The 24,199-nt window shown below is 35.3% G+C and overlaps 1 protein-coding gene across 1 annotated transcript in view; it reads right to left on the bottom strand.

Annotated features, from left to right (window-relative positions):
• Nucleotides 1-1,162: 1,162 nt before the first annotated feature.
• The window catches only part of Ge-1 (Enhancer of mRNA-decapping protein 4 homolog Ge-1), a 527,075-nt gene continuing 504,038 nt past the window's right edge, over nucleotides 1,163-24,199 (bottom strand). Inside the window, exons 25-26 of the mRNA XM_090372439.1 lie at nucleotides 19,167-19,330; nucleotides 1,163-1,524 (exon numbers count right to left, since the gene is read on the bottom strand). Of these exons, the coding sequence (XP_090228565.1) occupies nucleotides 1,341-1,524; nucleotides 19,167-19,330 (348 nt within the window). The 3' untranslated portion in view covers nucleotides 1,163-1,340. The remainder of the gene's footprint in view (nucleotides 1,525-19,166; nucleotides 19,331-24,199) is intronic.

Genomic DNA, 24,199 nt, shown 5'->3' with positions numbered 1-24,199 from the left:
GTACTTACGTATTTGCATTTATAGGTAAAAATGGAACATTTCAGCCATAATAACACATATGTACAGACCTTTAACAAAAATAATTACTTATTTTTTGCTGCACCATTTTCGAACTTCATTTCTTTATTGCCAGCTACCTCACTCTTTTCAGCAAATAGTTGAATTGGATAGCACTCAGTTTGTTTGTTGATTTTCACATATAATTTAATTTCATTAAAAGTGTAAATTGGTGCTTTACATCTTCATTTTTAAAGCCTGTGGATAATATTTCTCCGATTTCCACTTATTAGAATTGCCGTTTAATAGAATCAAAATTCAATTTGGAAACATGATCACAATAGCCGGTGCTTACTGTCATTATTTTATGGCACCAGCATAAAAAACAAAAAAGTAAAAAAAAAAAAATAATAAATAAATAAAATAAATTCTGGTTTGTTTGGATTACTAATGTTCGGATTTTTGACGCTCTACTATATGTGTTTCAAAAGATTGTGTACACAAGCCTTTGAAGTGCATACACAAGATAACCTTCAAAAGCTTTCATGCCTTTGAGGGTCATCTTGTGCAACTCTCTGGTTTACTAAGCCTGGTATATAACCATATACACAAATTTGGGGTTTTTAACAATACTATTCTTTTTTCCAATGAGTTATTCTCGTAAAAGCGGCATAATCCAATGAAAAATTGCACTTCTTACCTTTTCATTTATATTTCTACTTTTTGACAACCTTTTTAATTAAAGGCTACTCATCATGTTATTTGTTCATAATATTCAATCACTCCCAAAGGTACAGTAGTGGAGCCAATGTCAAATGAAGCTGTCATTTGATTAATGACATGAATGCAGTAGCAGATTACTGTCTTAACAGAACTATCACATAATAATGTGTGCAACTAAATCATTTCCCACTTTTAACAAAATGAGGTGTCATTTTACAGAGTGAATATAATTTGTTGACACATATACATTTTATAAATCTTGTATTATAAAAAAAAGTTTTATTGACTAAAACAAACAGTCATTTGTAAAAACAGTCATTGATAACATTCCTACACACTTTCGATGAATCACAAAAAAAAAAACACAATCAAGTGAGAATTATGGCGTTCTTCACAGTTGAAAAATGATACGCACTCTCTCTCTCTCTCTCTCTCTCTCTCTCTCTCTCTCTCTCTCTCTCTCTAGGATGAAGTCATGAGTGATGACAATTCTATTCACAAAATATGGTCACTGTAGTTATATTCTAAGTCTCTGATGAAGAATGCTTCATTGTCCATACGTGCTTTTATTAAAACGATATGAAAATGCTTTTCCCCCTTTTAGATGCTAAGATGAATAATTAACAAGTCATCAGTGTTTGAGTAGCCATAAGAATCATTTTAATGTTGCATCCAAATTTATGATTGGGATTATTCTGCATAAAAGCAGAAAGTTTTTGACGAAGACCACCAACAACACTCCCAACATGATTCCTAGTAACAGGGTTGGTACTGTCTAAATTTGTAATTGCTTGTTCAATGTATCTGAAAGAAAAAAAAAGCATAAAATTAAACAGTGATTTATTAGAGATTAAGTACCGAAAGTATGAACAGACAATAGTTCACCTACATTTTTACTTTAATTAACTGTATTTATCAATATATTTTCTTTCTTCATACGCTTTTTTTAACCCTTAAATAGCTTTTTATGGAGCAGGAGAGGTGAAAAACATGTAATTTTTTAGTGTGAAACCGTAGCAATAAAATTACTAGTATTATTAAAATTCATAAACAGTGAACATATAAATTAATTCCCAGTATAAATAAGCTGACTTCATATCAAGGATTTATAGTTCTTGTTCTCACTCATTACATATGTGAACAAGGGCCTGTAATGTGATAGTTATTTATTAAAATATTGATCATGGTTTATAAAGTTGCAACAGTTCATTTCTTGGTGAATATTACCCTTGAAGAAAATATCTCATTTAAAGACAAAGTTTTGCTTATTTCCATTTTCTCTAAGATGGATGGATGAATAGCTTTTTAACTGGTGCAATGATGAAACTGTGGAATAATTTTTTCTGTAATTAATGATATACCATTATCCTTTGTATTCTAGTCATTAGTAAGATTGAAATTTTATTTGTCATTAATTTTAACGAACAATTAATATTCATGTATTTAAAAAATATATAATCTTCCTTACTGAGAAGAAAGAAGAAAGGAGAGAGGCAGCAATTGTTACAGGTGTTGAACAATGATTTCTTAATGCTATGTAAAGTAGATTATTTCAATGTCAATTACACAGATGATGCACAGCTCTCGATAAGTTTACTGGCACAGAACAAAATGTGTAGAACTTCATTTAATGACAAGGGAGCCTAAAATCAACTCCATTAATCTTAAAAGAGGTGATATGTAATACAGGATGTGAATTGTTAGCTGAAAGTGTAACTTATTTGCTTTAAGCTAAATAAATAAAATAAGTACGGGCAGTTCTTGCTTTACAAGTTTTTTTTTTTTTTTAAGTATCAAGTTCATTTGAAAATATGAACATTAATTGCAAAAAATGAATGTTAAACATTCATAAATACCGCATTTCAAACCACGCATGTAGCTATACAATACAGTGTACCCAGCTTTACAATATTAATCCATTCCGGAGACACCAAATATCATGTGAACCCAACAACGCATTGTTTTTTGGTAATTCGTTCCACGACCTCGGAAGTTGAAATTTTCTCTATATAACTCTCTACCCACGAGGGTGACACAGCTGGAGAATTTGTTTACGGAATTTTAAAATCCTACTACACTTTGTAAGAGTAATTAAGGAGGTTAAGTGGATCTTAATAATTTTCTGATTACATAACCTAAAAGCTAGATAAATTAATAATGCTAAAAGGTCGTTTTTATAGTGAAAATTGTATTAGTTATCAATTCAAATCACTAAAATGCACTATGCTTTCATTGTTACCATACGTTCTGTTATAAGAACCAATTTTGAACGCCTTTGTGACATTTTTCTAAAGCACATTTCTGGAGGTCACGACCATAAAACAATAAAAACAATTTGTACTTTCCAATTTATTGGGCTTTTATGTTACTGCAAGCAATTATAAACGGGTAGTAAACTCATTTGTGAAAATACCGATAGTGATGGTTATTATGGTGAAATGTGTTTCTCCTTTACTGAAATCTTCAATCGTATAAAAAAACATAAATAAATTTTCAGAATATTCTCTTCATTCCCTTTTTTAAAGCTTCGTAAACTTGTTACTCCTGTTAGTTGTAATCGTGTTAGTTGTAATTTGTGCGTTCCGTTAAAAAATGCTTATGCATGCTTTGAAATTTATAAAGAAAATAGACAAACGCCTCTTGAAGCATTTCTGAAGACGACGACTCCTTGTGCAACAAACCAACAAGTGCCGAGCCAATAATAAGTGATCAACGAGTGTGCATTTAGCTGATGAAGAATAAACATCCTTTAAAATTTGTAAGTCATAAATAATTTCTTTATTATTATAATTTGCTTGATTTTAAAGGCTATGTTTTAATTTCTTTGGATAAATCAATCACTATTTTAAAAACTAATTGGCTAACTAATTTCATCGTTGAGAATGTAACCCCTATTTTTAACATTGTCTCTATGGGATTTAATTCTCGCTTTAGGAGCGCATGCTAGGAACGAATTAACTCGTAAAGTCGAGAACTACCTGTACTCTGTTGTGCTCAGCTGGACAAAAAGAGGCATTTTAGCATTAGCATAGGTACATGATGCAAGAAAGCAAGCTTATATAGCATCAGCAAAAAAAAAAAAAAAAAACCCCTTCTCATTTTACCCATCCACTTGCTCCAAATGTTTGTCTAGTTCTGCCTTGAATCTATTTAAGCTATCAACTTCTACGACAGATGAAAGTTTGTTCCAGCAATCAACCACCCACTGGCTAAAGGCAAACTTCCACACATCTATCCTACAACTCAATTGTCTTTCCTCAATTTGAATTTATGCCCTCTCAGGCAATTATTCTGAGAAAGAGGAAGAATCCCATCAGCACTGAGCATGCCCAAACCATTCAAGGCTTTATACACCTCAGTCAGATTACCTCGCAGGTACCTAGTCACCAGACACTATAATTTGCAAAACTTTTGCAAATTACAGAATCTCACAAAGAGTATAACTTCAGCTTGCAGCCTGGAAAAGATGTAAGGACTCTCATAGCTGCTGTTGTTGTTGTTGTTGTTTGGTTTTTAGGAGCATTAGCAACTAAGGCCATATTGCTCCGGGAATATGCGGTGGTCATTCCCTTGACCTTTCCGCATCCTCCGTTTTTGGTGGTGACGGGCTCAAACCCCGGTCTAATCAAGAAGCTTGTGCTACGCACTGCTGCTCCTTCCCACCTGGCTACGGAGGCGCCTCTCATAGCTGCCACCGTCCAGATTTACAATGGAGATTCAGTATTTTACACTTGATCTGACTCTTTTATGTCTTACCATTGTAACATAATTGGTGACAAAGGGCTTCTTCATCAAAAAAAAAAAAAAAAAAAAAAAAAATAGCCATGTTAAAATTCGACCCTTTTTTAAAAAAATGCTGCTTATTTTTGTTAATGAATTGGCCATCAGGTGTGCTGTGGTAGTTACACTGCCACAATGCAAAATAGGAAATATCCAATAATAGTTGTTCTCTGTAATATGCAATACTTTCAGACTTGTGTGGTGCTAAAAGCTAATTGATAAGGTCTTTCAAAAACATGCCAGAAAAAAAAAAAAAAAAAAGTAAAATTTAAGAACACACACACAAGATTTTCCACATAATGTAAAGGTATCACAGGTGACTTTTGCATTATATGTAGATGTGATATCTCAATGTCAAGTGGCAGGAAATGCGATGAAATTAGACATTTGCAAATACAAGCAATAGCGAAACAGCAAAATAAATAAATAAATAAAAATAAATTGTGGAAGAATGAAAACAACCGGCACTGTTAGTGAAATCGCATGGATAGAAGAGGCAGTGATGGTTCTGATTTGGAGTTTGAATCAGCAGTTCTCAAATGGGATTATGTTAAGATACTGAGCTCTGTGTCTGCCAGGGGCAAAGGTTGATGATGTTGTAGAGCAGATATCTTTTAAGGGCACAAAAGATGATATTTTTGTACACGTTGGCACTAATGATATTAAGTTTAGCAAGTACAGGTCAATGTTGAAAAAAGCCACAAGTTAGGATTGATGTTTGAAGGTATCTGCAATTTCTGCCCAGACAAGATAGGAGGGAGTATATGATGAGAGCCTTGTCAATCAATTTGGCCATGGAGAGATTTGTGCAAGGCTTGTGGGGTAGAAATTTTTTCAGCCTGGTCTGTGCTTGTTAACAGGAGAGACTGCTTCTACAGGGATGGGATACACTTAAATAGAAAGGGTGCAAGAATATTTGCTGATGCTATCGAGGCAGTGTTAGGTGGGTAGGAAAACTGCTAGCTTGAGGGGGGAGATCCATGGACTATAGATTAACAGTAGCCGCTGGCAGAAGTGAAAGTGATTCTTGCACTGCTTATATTGGAATGAAAAACAGCATGGAAAACAAGGTGCCAGGGATTTCAGAGACTGCTGGGAGTCACTGTGGAACAAGTAAATACATTGGCTGTAGTAGTAGTAGTAGTAGTGGCATGTGATGCAAGAAAGCAAGTGTATGAGCTTATGCAGCATCAGCCAAAAAAAAAAAAAAAATCACACCATTCCCTCCAAATGCCTGTCCAGTTCCTCCTTAAATTTATTCAACCTATCAACTTCCACGACAGATGGAAGTTTGTTTCAGCAATTAAACACCTGCTGGCTAAAGGCAAATTTCCGCACATCTATTCTACATCTGTCCTTTCTTAATTTGCATTTATGCCCCCCTAGGTTCGTAATCTGAACAAGTGGAAGGATCCCATCAGAATTCAGCGTGCTCAACCCATTCAAGGCCTTATACACCTCAATCAGATCACCGTGCAGGTGCCTAGTCACCAGCCACTGCAATTTTCAGAACTTAAGCCTCTCTTGGTAAGAGGATCACTTCATTCCCCTCACCAATCTTGTTGCCCTTCTCTGTACACGCTCAAGTAAATCTACATCCTTCCTAAAATGAGGCCTCCAGACCTGTACGCAGTACTTAAGGCATGGCCTGACCATTGCCTTATACAGAGGGATAATCACCTCCTTTTCCCTGCTAGCAAAATTCCTATATATCATTGACAAAACCCCATGACCTGCCCTGGCAGCCTGTCTGCATTGCTCAGAAAACTTCATATCTGACTGCACAATTACTCCCAGGTCTTTTTCATTTTCTACCACCCTAAGTGTAGTACCACACAGTTGGTACGTTTCTCTGAGGTTACTTCTAACCATATGTAGTACTTTGCATTTGTCAAGGTTAAACTTCAGTTGCCACTTAGCCCATCTGCCCAAATTATCTAGATCCTGTTGCAGTAGCACACTGCCATTACTGTGTTAGGGTAGCTAAGAATAAGAACAGGTGCATGTATACTTGCATGTACACCAATGCTAGGAGTTTGGTAAATAAATTTGAGGTGCTGGTCAAAACATCAAAGGCAGATATTGTTGGGATATCAGAGATGTGGTGTCACACAGATATAAGGAATGCAGAATTGGAATTTGGGGAGTACAATGTGTACAGGAAGTATAGACAAGATCGGAAGGGAGAAGGGGTTATGCTATTAGTTAGGAAACATAAAATCTAAGGACGTGCACCCAGTTGACATTGGTGGACATAGTGCAGTGTTGAGTCAGTTTGGCGTGACATAATCACTGTGAAAGCAAAATTGAGAGTAGGATTGTGCTATAGACCTAATGACTCTGACCCTGATAAGTATAATGAATATTATACTCATCAGAGTATAATGTACAGAGAGTGGGCCAGTAAATCAGATTGTCTTATAATGGGGGATTTTAATTTCCCAGATATCGACCGGAACTTGTGGGTTGGTCATTCGCACACTAGCAAGGCTTTTGTGGATTTATTGGATGATACAGTTCCTCCAAATTTCCTCCAAACAGTTCCTCCTGAAACTAGATGACAACCATTGTGGCTCTTTTTTAATCTGCAACAGTTTATTACTGATTTCAGTTTTCCAGAGATGAGACCATTGTTTTCTACATGTTTTTTTATAATGAATTTGAAGTCAGTGTAGGGCACTTTCAGTTGAGTGGAAAATCCAGAGTCGGGATGTTTAGCAGTGGCATCCGCATGTTAGTTACCTGGGATGCCAACATGGCCAGCGATCCAGCAGAAGGTAACTTTCTGGTTGTCTGCTTGATATAAAATAATTTAGACTTGATCTCTTTAAGAATGGGATGAGAGGGAAAAAAGGTAGATTGAATGGCAGTGATTGCACTTAAGGAGTCTGTATATATAAGAGATTGCTCAATATGGAAGTTATTATTGCAAATAATTCTGCAGTATAGATACATACTTTCTCTGAGTTGGAATGCGATTTGTGCAGCTGTTGAAAGGTGATATTTGTCAGGGAGGATTTTCCCCATCTTAAAAAAATTGTCACAGAGAGGTGAGTAAACACTCAGGGAGGTTCTGGGGTAGCAAGGTCTTGGAATATGTTCTGAAAGTCAATATGCCAAATGACTATGAGTTTTTACAATTGAAGTCCTGCGGGGCAGTTTTCATTGGGTTTGTTGTGATATAGCATGGTGAACTGAGGGTCAAACAAGTACTGCCAGATTGGGTGGGATGGATTACATTTAATCTTTGCTGCATAGTTACACAATAGTTTTTCTCCGCAGATGAAGAGGAGGTTCGTTTTCATCAATGTACAGGCTGTGAACTGGAGATGTTCTGAAGGCTCCCACAGCTATCCTAAGGGCACTATGCTGGATGGTGTCCAGACGTAATAGGGAACTTTTCCTTGCGGGATCATAGACCGGTGATCCATAATCTAAGCGTGATCTTATTAAAGCTCTATAGAGATGTAGGAGAGAGCTTCTATCAGCACTCCAGGACATAGTAGTAGTAGTGGCATGTGATGCAAGAAAGCAAATGTATGAGCTTATGCAGCATCAGCCAAAAAAAAAAAAAAAAAAAAAAATCACACCATTCCCTCCAAATACCTGTCCAGTTCCTCCTTAAATTTATTCAACCTATCAACTTCCACAACGACAGATGGAAGTTTGTTCCAGCAATTAACCACCCATTGGCTAAAGGCAAATTTCCGCACATCTATTCTACACCTGTCTTTTCTTAATTTGAATTTATGCCCCCTTAGGTTCGTAATCTGAACAAGTGGAAGGATCCCATCAGAATTCAGCGTGCTCAACCCATTCAAGGCCTTATATACCTCAATCAGATCACCACACAGGTGCCTAGTCTCCAGCCACTGTAATTTGCAGAATTTAAGCCTCTCTTGGTAAGAGGATCCCTTCATTTTCCTCACCAATCTTGTTGCCCTTCTCTGTACACGCTCAAGTAAATCTACATCCTTCCTAAAATGAGGCCTCCAGACCTGTACGCAGTACTCAAGGCGTGGCCTGACCATTGCCTTATACAGAGGGATAATCACCTCCTTTTCCCTGCTAGCAAAATTCCTATATATCATTAACAAAACCCCATGACCTGGCCTGGCAGCCTGTCTGCATTGCTCAGAGAACTTCATATCTGACTGCACAATTACTCCCAGGTCTTTTTCATTTTATACCACCTTAAGTGTAGTACCACACAGTTGGTACATTTCTCTGCATTTGTCAAGGTTAAACTTCAGTTGTCACTTCTTAGCCCATCTGCCCAAATTATCTAGAACCTGTTGCAGTAGCACACTGCCATTACTGTCATTAACAACCCTGCCAACCTTTGTATCATCTGCAAACTTCGACATTAAGCCTGATATACCTTCATCAATATCATTGATAAATATACAAAACAACAGTGGACCTAACACCGAACCCTGTGGGACTCCACTAATAACATTAGTCCAAGAAGAGCAGCACCCATTGATTACCACCCTCTGTCTTCTCGCACTTAACCATCCTTTTATCCATCGTAGCAACTTACCCTTAATACCATTCTGCTCCAATTTGTACAATAGTCTTCCATGCGCAACAGTGTCAAAAGCTTTCCTGAAATCCAAATAGTGGAGACAGCTCTTAGGGTGTTCAGTTTTTTAAGACAAATTGTCCGAAGATAAGCTATATGAGAAGCAAAATTAAGTTTATTGTCTAAGTATAACCCCAATAGACGGAACTTGGTGACAGGAATCAGGCATTTTTTAAAATATATTTCTGGGTCCGGATGTAGTTTGCATTTTTTACAAAAATGAATTGAAGTGGATTTCTTTTCTGCTAGAGAGAAACCATTCCGTAATGCCCATGATTCTGTTTTAGCTATGGAAATTTGAAGCTGCCTTTCAATGGTGTTCATAGTGTGGGATTTACAAGAGATAATGAGATCATCTGTAAACATGTACGATTCTACTATATTTGGTACTTCCTGTGTCATGTTTGTAATTCTTATTGAAAATAATGTTGCACTGAGAATGGAACGCTGCGGTACACCCTCCTCTTGTTCAAATGATTTGGATAAATTGTTCATGTATCGAACCTGAAATGTTCTGTGGCATAGGAAGTTTTGAATAAATTGAGGTAACTACCCTCTCAAGCCGAAAGAATGAAGATCTTGAAGAACACCGTATCGCCAGGTGGTATCAAACGCTTTCTCAATATCGAGATTGATCATAACTAGATGTTGTCTTATGAAGGCATTACGGATATTTGCTTCTGCTTTTATCATCACATCTAGAGTGGACCAATTCTTCTGAAATCCATACTGTTTAGCAAGTTGTTCGTTTCCAGGAACCACGTTAGCCGCGTGTGAACCATTTTTTCCAGGACTTTGCCTAAACAACTAGTCAGTGAAATCGTACGGTAGTTATGTGGAAAGGAGCGATCCTTTCCTGGCTTCGGGAAGGCTAGAACAATAGCGCGACGCCAGGAGATTGGGTAGGTATTTTCTAAGAATATTCTGTTGTAATATTTTAACAATGTTCTTTTGGCTCTGTTGTCAGATCCTATCAGGACCAGCAGCACTACAGGATGTTTTATTGAGTGCCCCTAAAAGTTCTGGCCTGGTTGTATGAATGTGAAACTATTGCAGAAAAATTGATCTTTTTCTGTTCTGCAGATTCTTTAATTCGTTGAAAGGTTGGGTTGTAGGTGGATATTGCTGATGTACTGGCAAATGATTCCACTAAAGCATTTGCTATTTCTACCAGTGATGACAACTCCTCTTCCCAATTTAATATTGTAGCTGGTGACTGAACATATTTACCATTAAGCAAATATGTTCAGCGTTTCCCAACCGGGGTCCATAGAAGTTTTGAGGGGGTCCACAAGAAAAAAAATTGTATTTCGGGGGTCCATAATATGAGCTAAGGGGTTCATGATAAAATATTATAAATAAAATGATTTGTTAAATAAAAATAATAAAATAAACTAATGTCATAGAAAAGTCCAGAAATTCGCAGTTAGAAGATACTTGTATTTTCTGGAACCTTCTTTAGTTGACGCAAAAAAAATTTTCTTTCCATAGAAAATTCTCGAAGAAGAAAACACTTAAGCACCGACTAATCTAGAAAGAGTCAGTCAGTCAGTCAGTCAGTCAGAGGCAGTCATTTCATTCTATAGTGAGTAATCGGCATCGTCGTGGTGAAATCTATTGTTTGTGTTATTGAACGTTATTGTTCTAGTGAACTACATTTCCTACAAGCATTTTCCAACATTAAATATTTGCGGTTAATAATATTATTATTGTTTTCAGATTACCCATGGCTTATGCAAAGAAGAAAACAAGACAATATTTGACTGAATATATCATATGGTTTTATTGAATCACCAGAGAATATCACAAAACCAATGTGTCTTATATGTATGACTGTGCTGTTTAATGATAGCATGAAGCCAAGTAAGCTTCGTCACCATTTGGAGACAAGGCACAGCGAAAAGAAAAATAAATCAGTGGAGTATTTCTGAAAACTACGAGACACTTTTCAAGGAAGAAACAAACTGGATCAGATTTTTAGTAAACAAGCAAGCAATAAAGATAGTGGTTTATTAGCATCATATGAAATCAGCAAAATCTGGAAAGCCACATAGCATTGGTGAAACTGTCATCTTGCCTTCGATATCAGTTGTAATTTCAACAATGTTAAACAAAAATGCACGTGAAATCACCGATAACCTTCCTTGCAATAACACAATATCCAGATGCATTGATGAAATGTCTGAAGATGTAGAAAATCAACTTATTGCTCAATCACGAGTGAAACAGTTTGCAGTGCAACTCGATGAATCAACTTTGATGGGCAATGAAGCACTTTTATTGGCATATGTAAGATGTATGGATGATAATCAACTCAGAGAGGAAATGCTTTTTGCAAGATTCCTCAAAACAGATACTAAAGGTGAAACAATATTTAAGGAAGTCCAGTCTTATTTTAGAGAAAAAAATATTCCACTCGAAAATTTAATGGCTTGTGCTGCTCATTAAGGCTAATGCTCTTCAAGATCGTCTCTTTTGCAAATTTTGTGATGAAAATGAAGGATTTGACTGTTATGTACTGCATACAGAAGTGCGATGGTTGTCTAAAGGCAATTGTCTTTGTCGTCCTTTGGGACAGTATTGTATCTTTTTAAACGAATTGGAAAACAGTTGGTTGCCATGAAAACAGACATATTTTACCTATCAGATGTGTTTGAAAAACTGAATTCTCTTAATAAGCTGTAGCAAGGATATAATTGTGATTTAATATTTAGCAAAGAAGCCATTAATGCATTCCTAGGAAAACTCAAATTGTACAGTCTTAATATCTCACGCCGTGCGTTTGACCATTTTCCAAACCTTGCTTCAGTTAGCAGTGATTTAAAAGATGATGATTGTGTTGTGTATGTTGATCATTTAAAAAAAAATTTCTGAAGACATGCAAGTTAGGTTCAAGGACCTACTAGAACTGAACATCCCAGATTGGGTGCTGATTCCATTAGAGGTAAATGTTGCTGATGTTGAAATTGATTTACAAGAGGAACTTGTTGAATTGCGGTCTGATGAGACAGTCTGAAGTCTATTCAAAAAAGGAAAGCATGATGTATGGAAGAATAGTGACATTGCATGGAAATATACACTTTTATGGGAGAAAGCTAAATGTATGTCACTGTTTTCCCATCATCTTATCTTGTGGAATCTGGCTTTAGTCGTATAACACAGCTGTTAACAAAAAATCGTAATCGACTTGATACAGTAAAAAGAGGTGATCTTCGTCTGACTCTCACAAAAATGGAGCTAGATATTAAAATGCTAATATCAAAACATCAGCCACAAGGATCTCATTAGTAGGGCCTATTTAATAGCCTCAGGAATAAATTTATATATGTCGTTTGAAATAGTATTTTTTAAAATTTTTTTTTACTAATTCTGTCATTACAAGTAAAAATATGTTTCAGTTCTGTCAATTAAAATTTTCAAAATTTGTAACTTACATTTTTTATATTATATTGGAATTGTTTAATTATTAGCTTTTACTAACCTACAAATAAATATTTCATTTAGGAATATTACATATGCGTATATGGGGGTCCACATATGTAAAGTTAGGACTCGGGGATCCACAAGCAAAAAAAAAGGTTGGGAACCCTTGCTCTAGATGATTCTGTTGTCCATGTCCTTATTTATACTTGAGGAAAAGCTAATCCAGGCATCTTTTTTTGCTTTTTGTCTTATTTGGCAGAATTTGGCTTTCATCCTTTTAAAGGTGATTAAGTTACTAGTTGTGGGGAATTTGCAAAACAAGTTCCAAGCTTTGTTTTTTTCCTGTTTAGCATGTGTACAATCTTTTTTCCACCAGGAATTACTGTTTGCGCTTCCCCTGCAAAGATTTTGGTATTGCAGAATTGGCAGCTTGCAATATTTGATTACTTATGTGTTCTGTAACATTATCTATGGGCTGGGAATGGACTATTTCTTCATTAAATTGGATATGTGAGGCATAATCGTTCCAATGTGCCCTACAAAACTTCAAAGTGGAGCGACGCAGTGAGGGGGGGGGTTTACCCGTGTTTGTAGCTTGCAGAGGATCAGTAGATGATCACTACTCATTGGATTTTCAAGAACAAACCACTCTGTATTGGTATATACAGAGGGAGAACAGATTGATAGATCTATTGCACTCATGGATCCTGAAGAAAAATGAATATAGGTAAGCTCGCCAGTGTTAAAAAGAGTAAGTTGACAAATATCAAGAAGTGATTCTATTAGTTTACCTCTCTTGTCAATTTTTGGAGATTCCCACAGAGAATGATGGGCATTGAAATCTCCAAGCAAGCAGAATGGATGTGGTAGTCGGTCTATTAGATTTTCTAGGTCATCTGAAGAGAATGAGAAATTAGGAGGGAGATATATATATATATATAGATGCTATTGTAAGAGTGGTCCCAATTACAGCGCGCACTGCCACTACTTCAAAAGGAGTTTGAAGAACAAGTGTTTCGATGGAACATTGTTTCTAATAAGAACCACCACCCCTCCACAAGCTGGCTAGTCACTCCTGTCTTGTCTGAAAATAGTGTAATTTTTTTATGGTAGGACACAATTGTGAATTTAAATAAGTTTCCTGAAGGGATATGCCTGCTGGTTCATAGCATTCGATGAGATCATATAAATCATCTTTTGTGTTACGAAAGCCTCTACAATTCCATTAAAGTATTCTTTCCATTAAGCGGTTTTGTTGGTTGTTTTTGTTTCTGACTGCTTTTTAGTTTAGCTTGTTTGTATCTTATCTATTTTTGCCTTTTCTTTCTTAGGAAAGAAAGGATGTGTCGTGTCCATTTCATCAGTTGCATGAAGTTCCAAAATTCCATCATCGGCTTCATTATGTTGATCAATATCCATTCCGATTGAAATAAGAGGTTGCAGTTTTGTGATTTCTGTCACTTTTGATTTTGCTGTTGGAGGAACATCGGCTGGAAATTACTGGCTTGTTCGGTTTTTTGCTGCAGAGGACACTGTTTGGAAGGACAGTATGGAATGTGTCCAATTAGCGATGGATATATTTGAAGGAACTGAAATATCTGTTTGAATAGCTATGGATTGGAATAGAGCAGCTGTGGCATATGTACGTTTTGGCTTTGTCTTTATTATTTGTCTTCTTGCCTCTGAATATGTAACTTTGTTCTTCACTTTATATTTTTGGATTTTTTTCCTTGCTTCCATAGATCACATGTTTTGGAGAAAGCTGAGTGATTACCCTTACAGTTTGGGCAATGAGAAGTGGTAGCAGTGCATTCGGATTAACTGTGTTCCCTTGATCCACAATTAGGACATATTACCTCACCTTGACATGCAGTTTGGGAGTGTCCGTATTTTTGGCACTTATAGCACCTAATGGAATTGGGGATATAAGGACGGACACGACAATGGAGATATCCTGCTTTGACAGATGTTGGTAGGATGGGTGAGCTAAAAGTGAGGATTATGCTCCTCCTCGCTTGGATGACTTTGTTCACCAAGCGCTTTCATGATTTCCTCCTCTGATACTATTAATAAATCCCATTTGGAAATTACTCCCTTTGAGGAGTTCAGAGTAACTCCTCAAAGGGAGTAATTTGAGGAGTAACTTTTATTGGTTATCTGCCAAAAGTGGTCAGCTTTGCGACTTTGCAGAGAAGTCATTGAAATCTCTAAGCAAGCAGAATGGATGTGGTAGTTGGTCTATTAGATTTTCTAGGTCATCTGAAGAGAATGAGAAATTAGGAGGGATATATATAGATGCTATTGTAAGAGTGGTCCCAATTACAGCGTGCACTGCCACTACTTCAAAAGGAGTTTGAAGAACAAGGTGTTTCGATGGAACATTGTTTCTAATAAGAACCGCCACTCCTCCACAAGCTGGCTAGTCACTCCTGTCTTGTCTGAAAATAGTGTTTAGGGTGGCATGAGGAGTAACTTTTATTGGTTGTCCGGCAAAAGTCGTCACCTTTGCAACTTTGCAGAGAAGTCATTTAAATCTTCAAGCAAGCAGAATGGATGTGGTAGGTAGTCTTGAGCTCGATGGCTCTAAAGGTGGAACATATCTTATCCATCTTTGCTCCTTTCAGCCCTGGGAGAGTGAATTTCTTCTCCCAGGTTACCGGCCCCACTATAGAGAGTCAAGAGCAGTGCCGCTAGAGTGACCAAGTGGTAAAAAAGTTAGTAAGTTAATTTAAAGGAAAAAAAAAAAGAAAGGTGGTTTTTCCCTTTCTGAAATTTATGTATAATTTGTAAGACTAGATTATTACTCAATGAGAACATAAAAAAAACTTGAACAAAACTGTAGCCTTGAGAAAACGCTCTAGAAATCACCTAGGGAATTGCTTGATCACTATAACACTTGGCACCCGGGGCCATAAACAGAGGGAGTAATACTCTTGATTTGATTATCAGTAATGATTCTTCATGCATTGAGAATCTGCAGATAAAGGAGCCACTAGGTGGCAGTGATCACAGTGTACCGATGTGGGATCTACTCAAAGAGGTAACTACCATCATGGGTAAAGGGAAGGGTTTTTGCTTTCATAAAGGTGACTACGGGGGTCTGAGACGGTTTTTAAAGTCTATACAGTGGGACCAACTGATGATGTTACCAACAGCAAATTCTAAATGGAAAGCATTCAAGGATATGTTGGAAGCTACTAGGCTTTTCATACCAACCAAGAAATACTGTTCAATGTTTAGGCCTAAATGGATGTCAGATGAACTAATGAGACATGTAGCAGAGAAGAAAAATGCAAGGGATACATAAAAATTAACAGGTGACACAGAAGGCTATGGAAGATATAAGTTGGTCTGTAATCAAGTCACAAAGGTTAGGCAGGCAAAGGCAGATTACAAGGAATTTCTGGTAAAGGATGCAAAGAAAAACAGCAAAGAGTTTTCTACTTATGTAAACTCAAGAAGGACGGGAATGAATCAGATTAGTCCACTTGATATCGATGGTTCAAATGTTGATGATCCTGTTCAGGTAGCTAACAAACTGAATGAGTATTTTGCACCTGCGTTTACACATGAGGAGTTATTCAGGGAGGGGAATACTACAGGTGTAATAAACTATGGTAGTGAGTTAAATGATTTTTTAATAACTGAGAGCAAAATGGAAGAGAAATTGTTGAAGATAAACATAAAAAAGGCACCTGGGGTGGATGGGATCTATTCAGTTATATTAAAGGAGGCAGCAAAGGAAGTAAGGAAACACTTAGCCATAATTATGAGAGCTTCCTTGGACTCAAGGGAGGTACCCATGGACTGGAGATGTGCAATTCACAAAGAAGGATCACAGGGTGACAAGTAATTACAGACCTCTTAGTTTAACTTCTGTTCCGGGGATATGGAGGCATTGGTTAAAGAAGTACTGCAGGATCATCTAGACAACACTTCGGTTATAGTTCGGACACAGTATAGGTTTGTTAAGGGGAAGTCTTGTCTGATCAATTTCAGTGTATACTATGATCTGGTCACAAAGGAAATGGATGCAAAAAATAATTTTGATATCATATACTTGGATCTTAGGAAGGCTTTTGACACTGTTGTACATGGAAGACTACTGTACAAATTGGATCAGTATGGCATTAAGGGCAAAATGCTGCTATAGATAAAGGGATGGGTGAGTTGGAGAGTGGTAATCAATAGACACTGCTCTTCGTGGACTAATGTTATTAGTGGAGTCCCCCAGGGTTCAGTGTTGGGTCCATTGTTGTTTTCTATATTTATTAATGATATTGATGAAGGTATATCAGGCTTAATGTCTAAGTTTGCAGACGATATAAAGGCTGGTAGGGTTGTTAATGACAATACGCTATCATCCATCTGTTGTTGTAGAAGTTGACAGCTTAAATAAAATCAAGGCAGAACTAGACAAACATTTGGAGTGAATGGATAGGTGAAATGGGAAGGTTGGGTTTTTTTTTTTTTTTGGTTAATGCTGTATAAACTTGCTTTCTTGCATCATATGCTTCTACCAATGCTAATGCTAAGATTAATGACAGTAATAATAAGTGTGTGTGTGTGTGTGTGTGTGTATACATACATATATATATATATATATATATATATATATAACAATTAAATAAAACAAAATTTTTGACTCAGTGGAATTGTTAGTAGAAACCAGCTAGCAGTCATGTTTAGCCTAGCTTACTTCAGCGCTCACTAGAGGTTTTGTTGGGAATTTAGCAATCAATTTTTTTCAATGATATGAAAAGTTCAGTAGTTTCCAGTATAACCTCCTTGAACATTTCCCACATAGAATTTGAATTTGCTAAAATAACCACTTTGTCCCACTGAAAAGGTGTCTAAGACAATTGTAATGTCCTTGTGAAAACAAAATCCATTTTTAAAACCCATTCTTAAACCAATTTTTATGAATCTCGACTCACTGTTTTTGATACCACTGAAAGGCACTGAATAGTAAAAATGGAAATAAACAATATTTTTGGTCTGAGTGAAACCAGACCTTTTTTTTAGGTGTATACAGCACACCTAAAAAAAATTGGACACAGTATTTCAAGTGTAGTCTTGTAAATTGTCTTATACGGCAGAATCGTAACTTCTCAATCTCTACAGGCAATTGTTTACTAAATTATCAACAGGACAACATGGGCCAACCTTGCTGCTCACCTGCACTGCACTGAGAATAAAGTAGAAACATATCTTGTGAACTATAATAAGCATAAATTAAAAAAATCTGTCAATTCACAATCAAGAAACATTCACACAACACAAAGCTACTAAAATCATTTGTAGCTTTGTGCTATGTGAATAAGTTTGTACTTTAGGCCCCAACAGAAACCTTTACTAAAGCTTCCTGAAATGTGTTTACTGATGTCAAACTTACAATGATGTGATTGGCTGGTTTGTTGATGAGAGAAAGTATGCTGACTTTATGTCCCATTATTTGCTCTTAATGAAAACTGACCTTGTCATACAAGCTTCACGCCATAAAAACATCAGTTGAGTTTTTTCTCCCTTCTTGCCAGAAGTCTTTTTGATTGCAGGCTGCATTGATTGCACCATGCAATCAATGCAGCCTGCAATTTCTCCATTGCAGGCACCGTATCAAAATAAATTTGTTAAGTAAAGATATCTGAAAGCCTTTAATTTCTGTTCCTCTATGCAGAGGATTCGGGAACTTTAAACTGCAATAAATTAGTGTTCTAGTTGCATTTCTCAATTACAGGCTTCTAATTTCCAAATTTTTACCAGCATACCCAAAGGGATATTCCATATTTAAATGAGAAAGATACAGAGTTTGGTTATCAATAAGCTTCCCAATTACACCACAGAGTGCATTTGATTCATATTAAGGAAATTCATATCAATGATTCATATCATTGCCATAGCTTTGGGAAGCTATAACTTATTCTAACCATAACTTACACAATTAAAAAAAAAAAAAAAAAAAAAAAAAAAGCACCCAATGAAAGCTAAGACTGTAAAATTATTTATTTTTTAGTATAAAATTTTTAAAAATGTGCAGGATTTTTTGAAAATTACTGGTTTGAAGCTTTATTGTACACAGCTTTAAAAAAAAAACTACTTTTCACAAAACAGATAAAAGTAAATACATTGCATTCTGGGAAAGTTTTTCTGATTAATGTATAATGTTTAAATGGAATCAGTCAGAATAAACTATCAAAACCACCAAAAATAGTATATTTTTTTAATCTAATTTGTTAATAAAAAGATGCTATTTATCAATATCCATTTATAACTCAAATAATTATAATAATAGTCCTAACTGCATAATAGTGTATTTATTAATTATGCAACACTTCAATGGCCTTTGGGGTAACAAGGATACAGAATAAAAGGACTGCAAGTTGGCTGTGCAGCTTGGTGGGGGGGGGGGAGGAAAATGATGAAGTTTTTAGAAATTACAGTGTACATAATAAAGTGAAAGTTTGACAACTGCTCTAAATACAACCATTTTAATGAGCAGTGGTCATTTTAACCTAAAGAGATTAAATACAATTGTTCTTCATGGGATAAAAGAAAAAAATAATGAAAATAATATTACATTTAATATTAAAGAAATTAATTTTCTTTACACAAAGTGGTAAAAAAATGATTTCATTCAAGAGCCATCAATGTTACTTACCTTAATTTAAGCTCAGTATGTGACAACAAATCTCCTGAAAGCTGTTGAATAAGAGATAATAATACAGGTTGCTGCAAAGGGCAAGGTGTCTGGCTAAATACTTGACTGGGACTTACACCTTCACAAGCATATAATACTAAATTTAAATCAGCTGCTGATAATGCCTGTGAAAGAACAAATTTGTTTCATTTTAAATTAGTTAGAAAAATGTTGGCTGACAAAAGTAAGTAAATCGTGCATATTTTTACTTTTTGTAATTTTACTTTAAATGAAGAGCTAGAATTCTCTCTCTGAAATAACTAAAATAATATGAGGAGACAATTTAATAAGAGATGAAAACCAACAAATATACAAAGTATAAGCTAAAGTTAATAGGTATAATGAATTAATTAAATTTAAGTACAAGTGATATGTTAAACTTCAGAATCAAAGCTTCTTAAAACAGCTGTGGTTACCAGTGAGTAAGCTTCTTACTCACTGGTAACCACATTAAACTGCTGTAAATTACGCTAAATTGCTTATAAGGTCAAGGAATTGCCATGGTCTTAGGCTAAATGGAAATAGTTTATGTTATATATAGCAGACACTTCAAGAGTCCAAATTAAAAAGGGAAAAAAAAAAAAAAAAAAAAAAACAACCAGAAATAATAAAATTCAAGTAACAACTAGAACAGGTATAGAGGTTTTGCAAGTAGTAAATAAGTGACAAGAAGCGGCATTATAAGTCATCACTGGGAGATTAGTGTGCCTATTATCTTGCAACTCCTGCTGTCCTTCACACCTGCCACTCAAAAAAAAAAAAAAAAAAAAAAAAAAGTGAGAGAGAGAGAGAGAGAGAACAAATGTTTAGTTTGCTTTAGTGAGTCACAGTGATTGTTTTGTTCCGTCGCACTGCAAAAGGACAAATTTTGTTTCATTATGTATGTCAGGGATGTTGGAATTTTTTTTTTGTTTAGATATCACAAAAATAATAATATGATCATTATTTTTAATAACATAAAAATAAAACATTACAATACCCTTCACGGCACTGAGCCAGGAGGTTACAAGCAGCAGAGATATCATCTCGTTGGAAATATAATAAATAAATAATAGGATAAATAAATAGCATACAGCAGACTGAAATAGTTAAAAATATAAAATACAATAATAACAATAATACATCAAATTAAAATAATAAAATAAATTAAAATAACACAAGATAGTTTTCTTGAATTCAAGTTTCCTTGAAATTCTTGCCGAGCCGGAGCGATCTGACATCAATTGATGGTTGTGTAACACACGTGCAGAGCTAGGATGAGTCGGTCTGTACTTTTTGTCATCAACGATTTTGCACAGGTCGCTGTCCAAGGACTGAACTAGATGGAGCTTCTGATAAGGGAGGAACTGATCTTTAAAACGTAACCTAGATGGAAGCTTTGGAGTGGAGCAAAGCACTGGTTGGAGGATCCGCCAGCACAAAGTGTCCCAAATGTTGGCCGCTGAGATTTTTCCGGTGATCATTTTAATGGTGAAGATTAGTCTTCATTCGTTCATTAAGGCTGAAATGTGGTTAAATTCAGTGCTTTGGCCATTGGTGTTGTGTGAAATTGTGGTGAGAGATGACACTTTCAGGTAGCCCACATCAGGAGCCAGTATTCTGCAGCATTCAATAGTTTGACTGTTATGTCTCCAGGCAAATGCAAGAGGTGTGCTTTCAATTAAACAAAAACTTGATATTATTCAAAAGTTTGAAAATGGTGCATCTGTTAAATCCCTAATAAACCATTTATAATGTTGGTGACCAAACCATACACGACACTGTAAGAAATAAAGGGAAGCTATTAGATTTTAAATTGACGTCGTAAAAATAAAGGGAAGCATTTTATTAGACACGTGAGTAGTGCGTGGTGTTAAACGTGCTTTAGTAAAATGTGAGCTCACGTGTGGTGATAATAGTGAGTTTTCGGCTTAACCCTGTGAAGTTCTTTTCAGAAAATTTAATTTTGACTGTTATCATGGTGCCGACTAAGAGAATAAGTGACAGCAGTACTGGTAAATCTATGAAGAAAAGGAAAGCAATCGAGTTGGATCAGAAAATCAAGATAATGACATATGAAAATGGCCAAACATTAACAAGTATTGTGCGGAATTCAGATTTGTCAATGGCAACTAAGATGACCAAAAAAATCAGGATTTTTTCACTGTACATTAGATTATAAAATACCGTATATTTTATGGCAAAACTCTGCATTATCTATGCATGCCAATGAAAATGTTTCACATATATTGCAATGTGGCAGCACACACATGCGTATCAATTAGAAGCTTGGTTTTGTTCGTGTCCGGGAATCTAATAGAAATAAACATTGAAGATGTAAATGGAGATTTATTTTATTTAAACTTTCTATACATATTCATGTTATGCTAGTTAATGAATTTTAGTATGATCTATTATTATATTTTATATTATTTATTTTGCATTATGTGATAAATAGAGACAAATGGCGTTCTGCCTAGGGTTCTTTTGGGATGCCTCTATAGAGATCTGAAAATCAGGATGTCAAGCAAAATTCAGGATGGCTGGTCACTCTAGTGGCAATGGTGAACACAATAAAGGAGAAAGACAGAATGCGAGAAGCGATCAGCACCAATGAAGTCAACTATAATAACCAAGGCTACGAAATACATATTAGTTTTTACAGTACAATAATATGTGTTTTTTCTTCCTTTTATGTTTTCTTTTCTTATGTGCCACTCTGGCTACTTCAGCGCTGACCCCAGATAAAGTTTTTAATTGAACTAATTAAAAATATATAACTATTTTTCTTCGTTCTTCTGAGGATATTATGTGGCTTTTGTAATTTTGGCATATCAGGGATATAGCAGCAATATTTTATTAGTCATTCCTGAGTTATGAAAAACTCGACTTTCGTACAAGTCCAGGAACATATCTCTTACGTATGTTGGGGACTTACTGTATTTTTGGATTAACTGGGAAATCGATTATCCGGAAATTTTTTTTTTTTACCATCTATCCTGGAAAATCAAGAATCTACTGTACTTCACTAATGACAGGGGTAAATGAAATCAACCACAGAGGAATGTCTCCCCCCCCGTATCACCAAGCAATACTAGGTTCCATTTCAATTACTTTCTGCTGTTCTTTTTACTACATTTTATTTCTTGTGAGCAATTAGGCTGGCCTAAAGCAATATCAAGATAAGCTATTTCTCTATTATTGCTACTTGTTTCTTCTATTACAAAGTTTAGTTTCTTTTCCACACTACTTTGTTAGTTTTTGTTTCTCCCTCTGCTGGATTTTTGCTTCATCTGTTTAATTGCTCACTTCCCCATTACACGGGTAAGTTCCGGTTTACGATTTCACCCCCCCCACACACATGGAGCTACTTCAACTGACACATATATACACCGCAAGGGAACACTCGGCTCTCTCCTCCAATCAACACTGACTTTCAATGTCTCCGGTCCATACAGACAATAAGTTTTCTTGTTTTTCCCCATCTCTCAGATTTTTTTGAGTTTACATTTCACTCTTCTCTTTCTACAGGATTTTATTTATCATTTATTTACCATTATTATTTTTATTTTATAGTTTTTTATTCTTCCTTCTGGTCTCTGTTGGGTTGGCTGTGATGTATATGTATACCGTTTACATGTACATCATAACAGAAACAGAGACCTGGCTTATTGCCGTGGCTCCTATGATTTTTGCTGCCGACCCTTTGACGAAGTAGTTAAAAGTCCTCGGACCCACAGTGTTAGGTGCTTACAATAATTATTAATTGCATTTTATTTTTATTTCAGGTAAATTGATTTTTTACTTACAGGTTCTCCCTATTTTTCCATGGTTATTACACCTGATAGCTCAACTCCCCTACCATATGCACAAATATACTGTTATTTACCTTTTTGTCTATATATATATATATATATATATATATATATATATATATATATACTAACAGTACACAATCAGTTCACAAAAACCACATTACTGACAATAATCACAGTTTAATGATATCAAAAATCAAAATCACAAATTAAAATTTGCAAAAAAAATCATACAACTTATAATCAAATGTTTAAGTATTATAATAATCCTAATATACTTCAATATTAAAGTATTATAATAATAAGAAGAAAATGGGATATTTTTTCCTGGTACTCCTTTCAAAATATCCTGCCAGAATCCATTGTCATGCCTAATGTACTTGTCAAAGAAATTCGTAAAAGTACGTCGCAAATAAATAAATACCTGTATATTTACAGTTTTAGTTATGCTAATGATATTTACGACAAATGTTATGCAGCTGCCAAAATACATTACTCTAAATTTTCATATTCTGAAAGTATTCTTATTTCAAGTTTTTTATCTTTAGCATTTCAATGCTATTACCTATAATTATTGTTCAAACATCCTACACAAATCCAAAATTTGACTTGAAAAATTACTAATTAAATGCAATATAATAAAGTAAAATTATTAAGTTGTTTTTATTTGCTGATCGTATTTGAAAACTGTTTGTTTTTGTAACAGAAAACATGATCTTCAAATTGAAAGAGGTATTTGATTTATTGTTAAAATTTTTATTTTTTCTATTCTTTCTATACAAAATTAATCTAATAATGTAAATTTTTATTTACTAAAAACTAATAAATATATAGAATTATATTCATATATTTTTACAATATAGTAGATGCTGTCGAGATTTTGGGCCAGACCCCTACAATCAACTGTTTACAAGCAATATTCAATATATATTAAAGGGCATTGCTGATAGTTATGTAAACAAGATACTGTGTTCTTTGAGTAATTTCAGTTAGTTCTCCTTACATTTGGAGCTTGTTATTAATATTATGGTAGTGTGCATTTGCTGTGATAGTGGAGGCTTATTCAAACTGAGAGATGGCAGACATGTATCTCATGTATGAACCTGCTAGCTGCAATGCAGCCGAAGCAAGATGTCAGTATGCAGAAAATGTCCCTAATCGATCATCATGTGTCAAATAAGACCTTTCAGAGAATACGCC

The sequence above is a fragment of the Mastigoproctus giganteus genome, chromosome 4, assembly GCF_048544385.1.
Source record: "Mastigoproctus giganteus isolate SK-2022 chromosome 4, ASM4854438v1, whole genome shotgun sequence".
Taxonomy (NCBI): Eukaryota; Metazoa; Arthropoda; class Arachnida; order Uropygi; family Thelyphonidae; genus Mastigoproctus; species Mastigoproctus giganteus.
Note: the sequence above shows the minus strand (reverse complement) of the source record. Positions and strands in the feature narration are given on the sequence as shown.